The 16607-nt window shown below is 45.7% G+C and overlaps 3 protein-coding genes across 3 annotated transcripts; 1 reads left to right on the top strand and 2 right to left on the bottom strand.

The window, feature by feature from the left end:
- Positions 1-269: 269 nt before the first annotated feature.
- Positions 270-2232, bottom strand: med6 (mediator complex subunit 6; the record flags this gene model as incomplete). Its single annotated transcript, XM_084438280.1, has 8 exons — positions 270-566; positions 658-685; positions 849-964; positions 1078-1186; positions 1358-1440; positions 1604-1695; positions 1818-1977; positions 2211-2232. 8 exons carry the CDS (start codon positions 2230-2232, stop codon positions 436-438), a joined length of 741 nt encoding a protein of 246 aa, XP_084294406.1. The 3' UTR covers positions 270-435.
- Positions 2233-3359: 1127 nt separating this feature from the next.
- Positions 3360-4638, top strand: ttc9 (tetratricopeptide repeat domain 9; the record flags this gene model as incomplete). The annotated part of the gene is made up of 3 exons (XM_084438953.1): positions 3360-3840; positions 4194-4376; positions 4514-4638. 3 exons carry the CDS (start codon positions 3360-3362, stop codon positions 4594-4596), a joined length of 747 nt encoding a protein of 248 aa, XP_084295079.1. The 3' UTR covers positions 4597-4638.
- A 2890-nt stretch (positions 4639-7528) lies between these two features.
- On the bottom strand, positions 7529-16022 carry map3k9 (mitogen-activated protein kinase kinase kinase 9; the record flags this gene model as incomplete). The annotated part of the gene is made up of 11 exons (XM_084438952.1): positions 7529-7968; positions 8070-8849; positions 8958-9070; positions 9293-9437; positions 9565-9690; positions 9916-10156; positions 10257-10432; positions 10665-10813; positions 11964-12144; positions 13772-14185; positions 15629-16022. The coding sequence occupies 11 exons, from the start codon at positions 16020-16022 to the stop codon at positions 7529-7531; spliced, it is 3159 nt and encodes a 1052-aa protein (XP_084295078.1).
- Positions 16023-16607: the final 585 nt, after the last annotated feature.

Raw genomic sequence — 16607 nt, 5'->3', positions numbered from 1 at the left:
GCTAGCCAGCTGGGGCACTGTTCAGTCCTCCAGTCAGAAGACTCCTATCCCACCACGCCCTGCGTGCTGCTTCTTCCTCACAACACAATCGCGGAGGAGATATTTCAATATATAGCTCCCCCTTGCGGTATCACACCAATACATAACTTTCTGACCAGGAATCACCACTGAAATACATGTATTAAACTCAGCAGATGCTACATTCATGTTGAAGACCTTAAATATTTTATTGAAAACTTGAAAAAAACATTAAAAGAATCAAGCTGGAGTTGGTATTGAGGAAACAATTCAGAAAGATATAGAGGAATGGATCCCGAGGTCTCCAATTCCAGTCCAGCAAAGTTGTGTGTGCAGGTTATTGAGGACCTGATTTGGAGACGTATGGTTTAGCCTGAGCAGGCTAGTCATGATTTTTCGGTAAGATAATACAGTCCATCACTGTAGTCTTGCCCGTTTCTCTGGGGGAGGCTTGCTGGGAGGAGCTGGGGCAGAGGTTTTGGTGGCCGGCTCCCTTTCTTCTTGTTTCACTACCTCTGTTGGAGGTTCAGGCTCCTTCTTTACCTCCACTGCAAAACAACCAGCATTCAGTCTCAAATTTATTACAAATAAGCAAGTCATGAATTAAAATGCCAAACAGTATTTGCATTTGAATCATACCTGGGATGGGCTTTTCTCCAGGTTTGGGCTGAAATTAGAAGGGGAAAGATTATGTATGTAATACATAATATATAAAAGATAAACAAACAAACCGAAAGCTGCCTATTCTGGCAAAAAAAACAAAATCAATAAAATATATATATATATGTTTGTTTGATAGATACATGGACTGAGAGATGGATAACACCTACCTGATAAAATGTTAGGGGGAATTTAGACCTGAGGTCCAATAGAAGTGTGTCAACACGCTGTCTCTGAAAAAGTGAACTGGGCTCCTCTTTCTTCTTAGTCTTAGGCTTGGTCTTCTCTATAAATACACACAAAATATGCAAATTAGGCTTCCTATAAAATGTCCTAATCAACACATTAATCGATATTGTATATAAGCACAATGTTCTGAATATAACCTAATGAACTGACCTCGTTCCTCTTGGTCTTTAAAGTGCCACCAGTATCCTTTAGATGGGTGGTAGCGACAATAGGACATGGCCTCATCAAAAGCAGACTGGATGCCATGAACAGCTGAAAGCTTAGGGAAGAAAATACAACAGTCATGACTAATGATTTTACCCCAGCAGCTCCTAGAAAGTTCTGTGATAGTAGTGTCTATGTCTCTCCCTCTCGTCCCCCCACTCACATCTCCCTGTAATGAGAGCTATGTGGATAACTTTAGTGAAGACAATGTCAAGTTGACTCTCACCACTCTGGAGCCAATTACTGATCCTAGGTCTGGGGCCTGATAGACCACTCCTGCTATGATATAGTAGTCAGACAGGGGTATAACTAAAGGAAAGGTACACAAAAGCAGGGTTAGGAATAAACATGTGAAATAGAGCATGCATGCATTGTTCTTCTTTCCAGGTGTCCCTTTAATACCCGTTACTGTCATTTAGATCATGAGGGATCTATCACTCAAGTCTATGAACCATTCATCCACGCTGCTCACATTGGGTAGGAGACTGCCTTTGCTGTTTACGAATGATGTAAAGAATTGGCTCCTGAGCATGAAGGAGGATGTACTCTACACCGACCATCTGACTGAAATAAACAAACATTTCAAATTGTCACTTCATAATTTATCCACTTCAGTGTAATATATCGCAACATTATGAATGAAATCCATATTTTATAATAATCAATTTCCTATGAGTGCTTCTTACTTCAGATGTTCCAATGTGAGGCGCTGCATCTTCACGACTTCATTGTTACAAGTGCGGTCGTAGAAGGGATTGCTCCTCTCAGAAAAATAGTCCAGCACATTACCAGGATTGAGAATGGGCACCAAGCCGCTGTCAACCCAAGAAATCCCAAGGAGGTTGTCTAGAATTGCAGAGGTAATTAGTCAACTGACAAGCTCAGTAGCATGTTCACTAGCTAGCTTATTACTGTAGCACTATAGGCTAATTTAGCTAAAGCCGTTAGCTATTATTTGCTGACGAAAGTAGCAAGCTATAGCATTATGCTTGTGAGTAGAATATGTATAATTTATTTAACAAACATATTAAGAGATACAGGATCTTTTAACGGTAAAGGTTAGCTAGTAATTTAGATACCTCTCAGGTCCACCGACGCCATTGTGTAAACAGGTCGCACAGAATTGTTGTCGAACTAGCTATCGTCGAAGTTCGATGACGTCGACTAGCGGACAAGTCTTATGTTATGATTAAAAAAAGAAAGAAATAATAAACGTTGTATGCTTGCATTTTTGTAGGATTGCGTCGTATGAACGCATTTTAATTCCGTTAAATACTTTCTGCACCCCTTATTCAAAGTTGTGTTCAGTTGTAATTAAACCATTAATTTAATAGTCTAACTTTTCTAGTGAGCTGGCACGCGGCTTTCTCCTGAAATCATTTCAATTCGTCAAAGTAAAAGCCTCTAGCAAAACACACCACACAGCCTATAGGACGTACTACTAGCCTACATTTCCAAGCGACCAAAAATGCATAACCTGGATTTAGAATATCAATTTGGCTATATGTTTGGACACTCATGTAGGCTACAGCAGGCTATACAGATGATGAATTTAGTTGCATGTGCCCCTAGCAATTATTCTACAATCAAGAACATGTTAGGGATTGGAATTCGCATATGTGGACACACCCAAACAACTGACATTCTTGGTCAGCAAGTGTGCCTAATTGTTTGGAGATAGAATTCGAGGATGTAAAACAGAGAGCAGCCTAGGTCTAGCTATTACTAGCTTTTATTGGAAAGCAGCCCACCTCATAAAATCCGGGCAGTGCTCGGTGGTTCAGATGACATCACAGCTTAGCCTATCATTACTGACCGGGACCCTGTCATTGCATCAAATAGTCAAAACTGTCTCCATGCTCTCCTCTCTGCGCACTACGCGCCATAAGCAGGTTGCACAAATACGAGATAAAGATGATGCTATCTGATCCATCTCTGTAAATTAGACAGAATTCCTCCTATTGCGAGCGCCTGCTTCAGGCTATGATCAAACCAACCTAGGGTTACGAAGAACTGGAAATAGTCTAAGCTACGCGAGAAGCCAAGCGGGCACAAGCTTGCGCGCCGACGAGGGAATTCGCTCCCGACACTGTGGATAGTAGGCTAGGCTACACACGAAGGCAGCGAGAGCGCGGTACTGAATCGACATTTTCTTAAATCGATTATAGAATAGGCTACTGACAAGGACCGCTGTTTGCGAGGATCGAATAGGCTAATTATTTCTCAGGATGAGTTTGAGCCAGACTGAAGGCATTTCTAGAGTTGATGGTGGCACAGGCGGCCTCAGCAAAGGCAACACCATTAGTGGTACCCAAAGGCTCCAACAGTGTACTCAGCCTCCCTGCAGCCGGACCAAAGATGCACGATACCAGCAGCAGCAGCAACAACAACAGCAGCCGCACAGTCGACATGGTGGTTCGGTTGTTAAACAGCCAGCGAATTCTGAACCCGCGGACGTGGTCAGACGCGCGATTGACTTCAAGACTCAAGGCACCCAGTGTTATAAGGATAAGAAGTACAGGGAGGCGATCGGCAAATACCATCGCGCATTATTAGAAATGAAGGGTTTATGCAGGGTATTAGGAGACCCAGATGCCAGCTCAAAATCGCCCTCCTCCGTACTTCCGACTATCAGCAAGTCTACCCTGACAGACGAGCAGAAAGGTGCCATGGAGAACGCCGAGCTCGAGTGTTACAACAGTCTGGCAGGTAGGCGTATAAAAAGCCATCATTTTGCTTTCATTTGAGAAAGAGAGAGAGAGAGAGAGAGAGTGAGAGAGAGAGAGACCATGAAAGCAGAGCTGCTGGATTATTAATATATGAGTCATTCAGACATCAACATCACAACCTAGTCCATTCTTAGTGGGGTTTAGGCTATAGAAGCTTATTAACATTGACTTTAATACCATTGAAAATATTTAACAGGGATGTCCTGCATACCTGAGGACAGGTCTATTTGATGCCTTTCATTCACAATACAAGGGGTAAGGCTGCAGCATCCTGCCATTTAACATTCAACTGTTAACACCCTTTTTTAAACTGACCCTCCCCTCCTTTCCCAGCATGCCTGTTGCAGATGGAACTGGTAAACTATGAACGTGTGAAGGAGTACTGCCTCAAAGTCCTGCGCAAGGAAGGAGAGAACTTCAAAGCCCTTTACCGCTCTGGGGTGGCCTACTACCACCTGGGAGACTTTCATAAGGCCCTCCACTACCTCAAGGAGTCCCACAAGCAGCAGCCGTCAGGTGACTTGTTCCGTGCATTCTTCTTACATTTAATCTGTTAAGACGAATTACTATACATGAGGCTCCACAATACGCTGAAAGAAAGTTGGTCCAATTGTGTTGTTTTGAAGCAAACTATCTCTGTACCTGTACCACAGACACCAATGTCATCCGCTACATCCAGCTGACTGAGATGAAGATACGCCGGAATGCCCAAAGGGACAAGAAAGAGGCCACTTAAATCCCACTGTTGATGACGCTCAGCTTGCATACAACCTTCCCCTTGTTCATGTGCCATGCATATCCTGCCCGGGAATCCGGGATTTGATGTTAATATGTCTGCTTTTGCCTTGCACAGCCACTTTTAGCCATCTCCTTGCCAATTCTGTGATTTACCGTACACGCCTGTTATTCATCATACACACCTGTTATTTAGGTTATATGTAAAAGCAATTTTCTACAAAGGTACAACAGATGTGTTGGTGCTGTTTTATCAATATTTTCATGTCCAGACCATTGCGCTATTCAATGTGGTGTCAGATGGATTTGCACTCCTAGTCAAAACATTGCACAATATGTAAACTGGCCAACACTTGTGATGAAGAGACAGTAACAAACTCCACTAGATGAAGCATGTGTCTGTAGGCGACTGTTGACTAAGTTAGCACCTACCCTCGCACAAGCTGTGTTTGTAAGAGCATGGTATCACTGTTAAACAATCTCCTACTCGCCTGTTGAAACAAGGTGCTCTGAACATAAATTTAAAAGTGTGGAGGATATAACACAAGCACATATTTTCTCACTACATACTTACCGTGTTATGACAATGAGAAGATGAATATAATAAAGGTGTAAATACTTTTTAGAGATTACAAGAAAATAACTGATTTTATTGTTAAATAGCAAAGCCTATTGTCTTGTTAAAAGGCCAACAGGAGCACTTCATCCACAGTGTCTTCACAGGAAAAACTGTTTACTGTTTAACTATGTGTAATACAATTGTCAATTGATTGAAGGGGATTTTTGTTGATTGAAGCTGATTGATGCTTTACATCAGGATGTTTTGTGAAGTAGTTTGTGAGGAGTGATCAATACAAAACAGATCTTAGAGACAAGATGTGACAATGCCGGCAAGCCAGTCTCAATATCAGCCAATATAACTATGTGTAATAAAAGTGTCAATTGATTGAAGGGGATTTTTGTTGATTGAAGTTCTTAATGAAATCCTTATCCACAATGTCCATATAATACCTGCTTATGACACATTGTCTGCATTGAAAGGAACGGAATTGATGCCATGACAGACAGTCCACTAATCTATAACATAAAAGTTATTAATAAAAAACAATTTACTCATTTATCATTTCGTTTTTAGACTGGAAAAGCAACAACAACAAAAAATAAACCACTCAGTTTAATTGATTAATTCATTTAGTATGATTTTACTTCATAGTGTGCTCCAGTGTCAGTAAATCTGAAATATCCATCCACATCATTGACATGGTATCAATAGTATCAATGGAAGATACAGTTAACCTTGAAGAGAGTGCCTTGGTCAGAGTTAAATAGCACCCTTGGTTCAAATATATTGAGCAATCAATATTTACATTCCCCACTCTTCCACCTCTAAAGGAAATAGCATTCACATTTGGATTATTCCACATTCAAAATGAATTAACGTAAAAGAGGACCAATCATTAATGTATAGAAAAACTATAATAGGTTTGACCATACTCTGACCAGCGTGTGCAATACAATTTTACCGTCAGTAAAAAAGCTTTTAGACTACAACGGTGTAAATAATTCATAAGAATGTCAATATTGTTGGAGGAATGTTCTATAGCTTATCTTGTTGAGAGGTGGGCAAACAAAACAAAGGCCTACATGAAATACATTTCTCCTATGATAAATATCCCCTGGGCCTGGGCTGCACTGTTCTCTGGGAGCCTTTAAACAGTGTTTAGGTATTGTCCTTTCCTTACACATGAAATCTTGTGTGCTGTGTTGGGCCCACAACTGGGCCTTATACAGTATTAACATTACACAACTAAGGCGCTTCTTCCCACAATGACGGAAAAGGAAAAGTAGAACGGCACTAGAATATTAAAAAGCAAGGCTGAATCAATAAATACAAAAATAAATAAAATAAATACATGGAAATATAAATAATTAACAAAAATATTACATGCCGCCGGGGCCCATTCAGACACATGCACTCCATAGCTCACACAATACGCACACTCTGAATCCAAATTCCAATTATGAGACAGATCAATTACAGAGTAACAATACAAATACCTTTAGACCACAGACGTGTTTCACTCAATAAACCACACACATTCTTGATGATCAGACATGAAATATGTCACACAAATAGCTTTGCTTAGGAGCATAATGATTTGATAAGACTGGATAGGTGATGCAACATCCTTTAAGTCAGGATGTTTTGTGAAGTGGTTGGTGTGGAGTGATAAATACAAAACAGAGATCTTAGAGACAAAATGCCAGCAGCCCATATCAAGCAAAAACACATTCAAATGTGACTGATACAAAATAAATACAAATGACACAAAATAGCTTTTTGCCAGCAAAATTTAAAAAAACGATCTCACAGTAAAAAGTGTGTCATAATAAAACAGAAATGGAGAAATTATTTTTATAAATCAAGTCTTACATTCATGGTACTGTCCAAAAGTGCACCTGTAAAAATACACAATCTTGAACTTGAAAATGAAAACCTAAAGCTTTGTAGAGTTACAGTATCAAATCAAACTTTATTTGTATAGCGCATTTCATACACAGAGGCAACACAATGCGCTTTACAGAGAGCAATGGGGGGATGGACATAGGCCTACCCCTACATTTTCCAGAGGAAAGCAAAAAAGCAGTTCACCCAAGGGCCGAATACAGGGCAGTATACCTCAGTGTGCTCCAAAGTATTATCCCAGCAAGCACTTTATTCACCACTTCTGCCTTTCATAGTAACTAAAGCCTTTAAATGATAGATGACAAATGGCAGGGTACCTGTGCATGAGACTAATACATTTACATAAACATAAATTTAAAAAAAAGGATTATTCTGATGCATTCAAAACCTAATAGTGGGCACACTCATTTGTGGATGGCTTGGGCCTGGTGTTGTACCCAAGGTAGTCTGTTAGGAGGGGGACAAGTTAGGACCAGAATCCAGGCCTATAGCGGTAAGGTGAGTCTTTGGGAAAACTGGACTCGGGTCTGCAGAGAGGGAGGGTCCCATCTCGACACTGCCCCTCATCCTGCTTGTCCAGTAGACTGTCACTCCCCCTTGGGGAGTATGGTGTTGGGGCCTCCATAGGGGTGGGCAGAACTGCCATGTCTCTTCCAAACTCCACCGTGGGAGGGGTCTCTGTGCTGGAGGTGTGGGCGGGGGATTCTCCTCTGCCCCTCCCACTAGGCGTGTCGCCCCAAAAGACGTCGCAACGTGCCCGGGGAGACGGGCGGGGTCGGCACAGGAAGTCCAGGGTCTTGGGCCGCTCCAGAGCGCACCGCCGGCGAGGTGTGGGAGGAAACACGAGATTCGGGTCAGGCAGCCGGGGCACCTCCGAGAAATCATCTTTTAAACCTCTGAAGCCACCTGTTTGTGAACAGAGAGAAAACGAACAGCCATATGCATTTGTGAGACTGCAAATGCATTTGTGAGACTCACGGACCAGGGGATCGTTTCTCAGAACCTACCTGTGTTCTCCCACATTGCTTTCACTGGCAGAGGGGGGAGATTGGTGGGATGGCAGCCCTTCTTGATGGCGCCGTCCGAGGGGGTCCTGTGTAGGCTGCGCGCAGAGCAGGGGGCGGAGGGGATGTGTGTCGGGGTGAGGGACTGGCGGGGATGGCGCTTGAAGCTTTCTAAGTGGGTGTTGACAAGGGGGTTGAGTGGTGACTGCTGGGGCCGGGGCTGAGGCTGGGTCTGAGGCTGAGACTGAGGCTGGACAAGAGCCTGGGGGGAGGCCGGCCGGTACACCAGCAGCTCCTCGCTGTCAGACCGCAGCAGGGAGCGCGTGGAGTTACAGTCGGACACAGAAGACAGGGACAGCAGCGTCAGGGAGGAGGGGACGCCCCGCTCCAGCAGGGTGGGAACGGAGGGCCTCAGGGGACTCTCCCGTCTGAAGAGCTTGCGCGTCGGGGGGCTAGTGCTCCGCCGCTGGCCCCCCGACCGGTGGAAGAAGCCCTCCCAGCGCGGCGGCCTGCTGCTCTCCTCCGGCTGGGCCGCGGCCAGCAGGTTGAAGCCCAGCCCCACGGCGGCCAGCAGGGCCCCGCAGCCCAGCAGGACGAGCTCAGACCGCCGCCCACCGCCCGGGCTCTTCCTGCTGGGGGGCGTGTCCGGGGCACGGATGCTGGGGCAATACTCCCCACCGTTACCGTTGGTGGCGGCATGCCCCTCCCTGTGGAAGGGAATGCAGAGGTAGGACTGGCCAGGAGATCCCCCTGGTTCAGCTGTGTAGTAGCAGTCTTCATTCTCTGCAGGGGAAAAGTGATTGAACAGCATGACGTCATTATGGATATTTAGTGACTGGCGCGCACTTCTAGGCTTCTCATTGCCAAAGTGGATATGGAGCCGGCGCTCACCCGTCTCCACCAGGCTTGGCACCCCTGGCACTGCAGGACTGTGTCTGGGTGACCTGCGTAGATTAGGGGCACTGCAGGAGCGCTGTCTGCCCCCCTCCTGAGGGACCTTGATGCTGATGAATACAAGGAAGGGTTATAAGGGTATACAGTATAGATGTATGTATATAACTACGGTACTAGTGTACAGTATAATACATGTACATAATGACAATGGCAGTGTTGCCATGACTACCATCATCCTCCTCTCTATGCTTATGTGGGTTATCCATTAAGACCGCATGGTCCAGACACACACACACACACACACACACGCACACGAACACGCGTAATCTCACTTCTCGTCTGCGCTGTGCTCCCTCTGACAGTGGGATCCAGATGCGTGGGTCCTGCGGTTTCTCCGGGACCCCTTCCTCTCCTCCTCCTCGTCCGGCAGGAAGCCAGTGTTGCGGCCCCAGGCCTTGCAGCCCTCCGCGGGAGTGACTGAAAGACACACAAAGGATCACGACAAGGCTCGGCCGTTAGTCACACGTGTGTAAAGGTCGACTAATTTGCGAGCACGGACGAGGCATTTAGCGCTGTCAGCCCCCCGGAAAGGTTGCACGCTCACGCTGGATGGCTCTGAGGCGAGGCAGCATGGGGGGGCTGGCGGGGGGGCTGGAGCCGCTGCCCAGGAGACTCCTGCGCCGATGGTCCCGGGAGGGGGAGGCCTGCACCGTGATTTTGTGCTGAAAATCTGAAACGAGAGACATGACTCGGCAATCCTCTACAATCAACATGCATCTTAGTTGTTTGGAAACTTAACGGATTTCTTTCTGACCTGAAAAGGGTTCTTACCAACCTGACAAACGTTCTATGAGGATCCTTTTATTCAGGGGGTTCTTCTATTTTTTTTTTTACAAGCAGTTATATATACTGTAGTAGCCTTTTTTGGAGCGTAACATAGACTGCTGGGACATACCTGAGGGCAGACTGATCCGGTTCCCGTCCTTGAGCTTAAGGCGACTGCGGCGGAACTTGCCCTGCCTGCTCTCCACGCGCGGCTTCTCCTGGTAGAGCTGGTGGATGATGACGTTGAGCTCCCGCTCGAGGATGTGGATCTCCCGCTCGGCCAGCTCCTGCTCCCGCCTCCGCAGCGCCTCCTCCTGGCACTTCTGCTGCAACGCCGCCCTGCTCAGCTCCTCCTCCCACGACCGCAGCTCCTGGTGACCAGAGAGGCGTGCGGAATCACGGCTGGGTTTTGAAGTGCGCGCCGTGTGGATGGACGGGACGGCGAGTCGCTATAAAATCCAAAATCCTCACCTTCTCTTTGACCCGCAGCTGGTCAAACATTTCCTGGATCTCCACTTTCCAGTTGTCCTGCAGCGAGTGGAAAGACTCTGTTGGCATCTCAAAGAAGCCTGACTCCTCTATGGCAGTCAGTTGGTCCAGGATACTGGTGAAGACGGGTCGAGCATGGGGGTCTGCGTTCCAACAGTCTGTGTAGACATGGTTAAAAGATGGTTCTGTTAGAAAAGCTGATGTCAAGGTCAAGGTCATCTTTGTTATCTCAAGGAGAAAATTTCATACAGCCTCACATGAAATAAACAAGTAATACACATGACATCACGTAATATACAAGTGCTACTGTATACGTACTGTATATGCGTGCAGCACAATTAGCCCATGCTCAAATTTGATGATCAAAAGTGGAAAGATGTTCTTTCTTACCCTCCATGAGTCGTGCAAAGGGCTCTGGGCAGGTGGAGGGTATAGGCAACGCCAGCTTATTCATAGCCACGCCGTAAGCCACGGCTAGGCCGTCGATGCCCCGGAACGGCACCTCCCCTGTGAGCAGCTCCCACAAAAGCACCCCGTAACTTCAATGTTAGGAGGAAAGCAGAAAGAGGAAAAGGGGATAGTGTGGGTATTAGAAAACAGCTCCACGGCATAATGATATGATTAAAATCCAAACTGGTGAGACCATCGTAGTCGGTCATGAATTGCAACTTTAGTGATCGATTTTCACCCAAACAGAGCCGACATTAGGAGAGAGATGGAATGGGAGGAAAGGACAGACAGTCTGCAGAATGCTGATAGATACAGTATATCGGGGGGAGTGTGCTGACAGCCAGCCCAAATGTGAGTCCCATTACAACAGAGGGGGAAAAGACCAATACTCTGCTTGTATTGTGACAATGACATTCCAAAATAAAGAGTAAGGTGCTTTCACCTCGCTCCGCTAACAGATTCCCAAACACTGACTCCCGAGGACTAGTGCTATCGCTGTTGCTGTATTTCATCTCTCAGCCATTGTTTTATTGTTGTTATATTGTATTTGCCTCTCAGCTATCACCCCTTAATCATCTTATGGACAGGGAAAGCCTAAGGAAAGCCCACATTCAGAAAAAGTAGCCGAGGTTCATGCCATGTTAGCAGCGAGCGCTCACTGAACACTGAGCTTGCCTGAGACCAACACAGGCAGATAGGCTCCATTGGTGGCTCTTCATGTTTAAATATAACAATTACTGTGGATAAACTGGCAGAAAGCTGCCGAGTACGGAAAGAGGACTATACATTACATCATTCACTATCTAGCATCGTTACAGAACACTGTGATATATGATGCCCTGTTAACTTAGAAACAGTATGTTCATCAAACTTAATTTTTGGTGTTTGACTGTTGACATTACCCATTTGACTGAGTTTGTTCTACTTTTTGTTCTTAAACACAAACACAAATTACCTATTGCACTTAAGTTATCTGTGTTCCTGCAAAAATCCTTCTCACAAAAGACGTCCCTTGACTTAATTTTCCTAAGGCAACGGTTTCCTCACTTTTTTTAAGGTAAAGTCATGCAACACATCTTACAGTGAGTGCAGACATACCGTATAGACTCATACTCAAGCAAAGCTTTAGACAAGGCATCATACACCGTAACACTCTTGACTAGTTGACTTTTTCAGCCCCGGTTCTATGCGATAAGAAAAGATGCAGTTCCCTGCTGCACCACTTCCTGCTCTGCCCACCTCCAGATGTCGCTACCCTTGGAGAAGGTTGATGAGCGGATGACCTCAGGAGCCATCCAGGCATAGGTGCCGGCCGCGCTCATCTTGGTGGTGCGGTGCCACTCTCGCGCCAAGCCAAAGTCAGTGATCTTCAGAGTCTTGTTGCTAAGGTCTTCCATCTCAACTCTCTCAAGGATAAGGACTGTTGTGAACATTGCGATGGTGATGAGGGGTGGTGAGGAGGGTTTTTTGTTGGAAAGGTGGCAAATGTGCGGTGTGTTCATGTAGGTGCGTTGGGAGGCGGGTTGATAGGGACGTAGAGGGAGGGAGATATTCATCAACAGGATTGGGTGAAATGCAGGAAGCATCGGGGTAGCAGGATTGCACCAATCAAAGATGAAAAGGATAAGAAAAGAAAAAGGAACAACAGAGACAGAGAGGGGTATTGTTTGAGGAGGCCATGATGAAAGGAAGGGGAAAAGAAGCAGAGAAGAGAGAGAACAGAGCATAATGAGTTATGAGTGTGAAGAAGCAAAGAGGAAAAACAGACCTTAATTAAAGTTCTGCACAGATATGATTTCACAAATGAGTGAGATTCTTTACGGTTCCACTATTTGCATTAGTCAACTGCCTGAGGCTATGACAGACTCAGTTATATGCTACAGTGCTGTGAGTACACTACTTAAGTGCTATATATTGTATTTTTGTCCTCTGCAAGTGCAGAAAAGGAATATCCTCCCAAATCTAATACTCGAAAATATTCATTTGGCTTTTTGGTTTCCAGAATCTTTACCAGGTCAGTCCTAGTGTAGCTTAGACAGTAGGCACACAGTCGCGACTTAGCAAAAAAGAAATATTGGCACACCCTCTGCCACTTCTAGTCAGTACAAAAAACCACCCAAAACCCAAACACATGTTCTCCTCATTCAGTTCTGCAACGCCAGACCATCTGCTATGACTGTGCCCACTGACAAGGGTGTGTCTGTGGGCTATGAAGCACATCCAGGGCCCCTTCATCTATGGGTCATGTGGGCCTAAATAGTGGGATGCTGTTTCCAATGAAAGGAAACCCCAACATGTGGACTTAGTGAAAGAAAGGGCACATCGGCAGCAGGGTCTAAAATGGGCCTTTTTTGTTCAAGCCAAGGAGTGATTTTAGGAGTGTTGTTGGCACTTGTGCTGCTGGTTCTTCACAGCATGTGCCCCGTGTACGACACCACATGTCTTTACACTGGGGATTTGAATGTGCCACTAGGTTACAGCTGAAACAACTGTGGCGTAATAACCTCACGTGGTGGGGATTCCCGCATGCACTTTATCTTGTACCATAGTCTCTGACTGTGCTGCTCTTTATGTGAACAGGGTGTGGTTGGGACAACTAACCCCACTGAGCTGATGATGGCAGCCGGGTAGTCTTAACACCATCAAACAACCAATGGCATGCCAGGGGCTGAGATAATCACACAGTAAAAGGCCAATAGGAGGCAGGAAACTGCCTAGTATGGTTTGAGTGTCCAATAGGAAGACTGGGGCAGAGCATTGGGGCAAATCCTTGGTAATAGGCTTGGGGTTTAAGGTATCCAGAAGAGTAAAATGCAAGATTACAACCGCACCACAACATACACAAAACTTCTTGTATTCTATGTGCAACCCACTGAAGTCATTATATCACAATCGTTCAGTCACACTGTATATTACCGATATGATTGGTAATATACAGTGAATTATGGTGTGTTATGTAAAAACACATGTATGTACAGTACTACATGTAAAGTAGTACTGTTATATCCATGTAATTACCATGTAATGACACAGAAAAGTGCTCTTACTGTTGCTGGACTTGAGGTCACGGTGTATGATCGGGACGATGGCCTGACAGTGGAGGTACTGCATGGCCCGGGCAATCTGCACAGCCCAGTCCACCAGTGTGTAGGGGGGGATACGTTTTCCTGAGAGGGCCCGGTTGAGGGCCCCCCCCCGGGCCAGCTCCATGACCAGGCACAGGTGGGGCTCTTGCAGGCACACGCCCAGCAGGGCCATGATGTTGGGGTGGTGCAGCATGGCGAAGAGCTTGGCCTCCTGGCGCACGCTCTCGAGGGTCTGGCCCACGTCCTCGTCGGGGTCCCGGCGGGCTGCCTTTACTGCCACCTCGGAGCCCCGCCAGACGGCGCGGTAAACCTTCCCAAAACCCCCCACCCCAATCATCTCCTCCAGGGCCAGCTCTGAGAACTCGATCTCCAGCACTGAGGGAAGAGAGGAAAGATTCATTTAGAGAAGACGAGAGACGACTTGAAAATAGCCAAGACGAGAAGCTAGCGTGAATAGCGGTCCCTTTCCATACATTTTCTAAGCCATTTCTTTGATCTCACCGGTGGATAACCAGGATGAAAAGAAGGTAGCATGTGGCAGCTTTCCCCTATGGTAGCTTCAGCATGTAAGTTACTAGGGTATGTAGTGGTACATTCATTGTGAATTGCTACAGCAGACTGACCTCGATAAATATTTCAGGTGGAATGCTATGTGAAAGTAGGCCAGCTGCCGCTAGGCTGGAGAGATGGTGTTCAGGCAGTGAAAGTGCTGTTTCAGTGCACCCAAATGACATCACCATAACCTGACCGAGATTGTTTGGAACTGCGCTCCAATGTGATGAATAGCCCTGCCTGCGACTGAAGAAACCCATAATATCACCCCCGGGTCTTGGGGAATTCCTTTTTGGTCTATAACCGGAGCCCAGATTTTTAGGTTCCCAAGCGGAAGGCAGGCGGTTCGATCCCCACCTCAAACCAGAGGGTTACACTATCCCACTTTCCACTGTGGGCTAAATCTAATGCTTAGTTCTTACTTAGTTCTAACACCAACCCTTCTCTGGTTCTATGGGTCAAGATCAGGCTCCTCATCAAGCTGTTTAAGATGTTCCTCCAGGTGTAAGCTGTTCCTCCTCATCATGCAAGCGAGCATGATCAGAATATGTGACTCATTAAAAGACAGATCAGAGGTTCTAGGCTCTTTGTTTGACGCTATGTTTCCAGGTGCTGTGCTTTGCAATGGCAAATGATCTCTGTGCTATGTAATGACTGAAAGTGTGTTTTTTAATGGAAGTATCTGGGGCCATGTTCGTTAATTAAAGTCTGTAAACCTATTTCAGACTAAATAAATGTGAAATTGATCTTTTTGTATGATTTGCACACTGGTTAAGGAGGAAGATGCCCAACCTTACTAAATTGGATTACAGGCATGAAAAGCAATTCCTGTACACAGAGCAGAGTAGGACAACTGCTTTCGCAAGCAGTTTATTGATTTATTTTCTGTTCAAGTGTCACAAATGAAATCATCCGTAAGGCATGCTGTAGGCAGCAGCAGTTCCTAATGCTACTGTTGTGGTGATGCTGCAACGCACGCACAACATATTAAATGAAAACGAGAACACAGGGCGTCCCAAATAAGCAAGGCGGGGTGTTAACAGGCCCTAACCATCTGCAGAACAAGGAAGCTCCTCAAGCTAGACAAGCAGAATACATTGTAACCTCTATTTATAGGCCTGCTATACCAAAATGCACTGCGCCTGCAATGAATGACATTGCAGTATGGGAGATTTTGGGTCGATATGAAAAAGATGAACAATGAAGAGCTTGAATTAATTAGTAATTCATATTAACCTATGGTATGCAACACAATAAGATACTCACGGTGCAGCGGAGGCACTGAGAAATCGGAGTACTCATCCTCTGTAGTGTCTCGTATTTTCTCGGTGATGCCATTCCCACTACTAACATAATTACTCGGGAAAATGCCGACCCGGTCCTCTATCATCCCAGTCCACCATCCCTCATCCCCAGAAACTAGGGAATCTTTCGACAAGACTTCCACCAAGTCCCCCTTTCGCAAGCTGAGCTCATCGTCTGCACTGGCCTCATAGTCGAAGACTGCCGTCCAGTAGCCAGACACGCCTGGTCCTGTAGCCGAAATGCCAGTCTCTGGTGCTGCTGACCAGCAAACAGCCTCAGTTTCTGTTCCATTTGACGGAGAATCGCACCCATCAGGACTCAGACTTTTGTCAAAACAGGGTTTGAAGGCATCCATTGAAGCGATCCATAGGGGCGACCTGGATCACTGCTCGTACATCTGAAGCGGGGCGCGAGGGTCGGAGCACCCTGCATACAAAGCTGCCGCTGCCACCGCGAGCCTAAGTAGCGGCTAATCCCACACGCTTAGGCTTTTGAAAACAGCATCGTTCCGTCGCATCTCTGTAATCAAAATAAATAATTCCCACATTTAAGTAGGCTAATATTTTTCTTTATCTGCCCCATCCCAGTTCCATCCATGGCACTGTAAATCCCAGTGCGCAAAACCACTCTCGCTTATTCTGAAGAGCCAATTGTGCCAGCAAACGAATCAGCCCTCTCTCTCAATATGATTGGCGCATCGCTACATCAGTCAGACAAATTGCGTTGATCCTATCCTGAAAATACTTTCATGCACCGTTGTTGTTTTCTGCATAACATTAAATCTAATAAGAAAGTGTTTGATAATTAATACAGACAGACTGCATCATTTTTCAAATAGTCTCCTTTATTATGTTATTGACCAAAAACAAAAATTGGCATAAATTAATCAAATTAAGGTTAATTCCATGCATAATTCCCTGAAATAAAAACGAAATTCATA

This window comes from Borostomias antarcticus (genome assembly GCF_949987555.1).
Source record: "Borostomias antarcticus genome assembly, chromosome: 5".
Classification (NCBI taxonomy): Eukaryota; Metazoa; Chordata; class Actinopteri; order Stomiiformes; family Stomiidae; genus Borostomias; species Borostomias antarcticus.
This window is presented reverse-complemented; position numbering and strand designations above follow the sequence as displayed.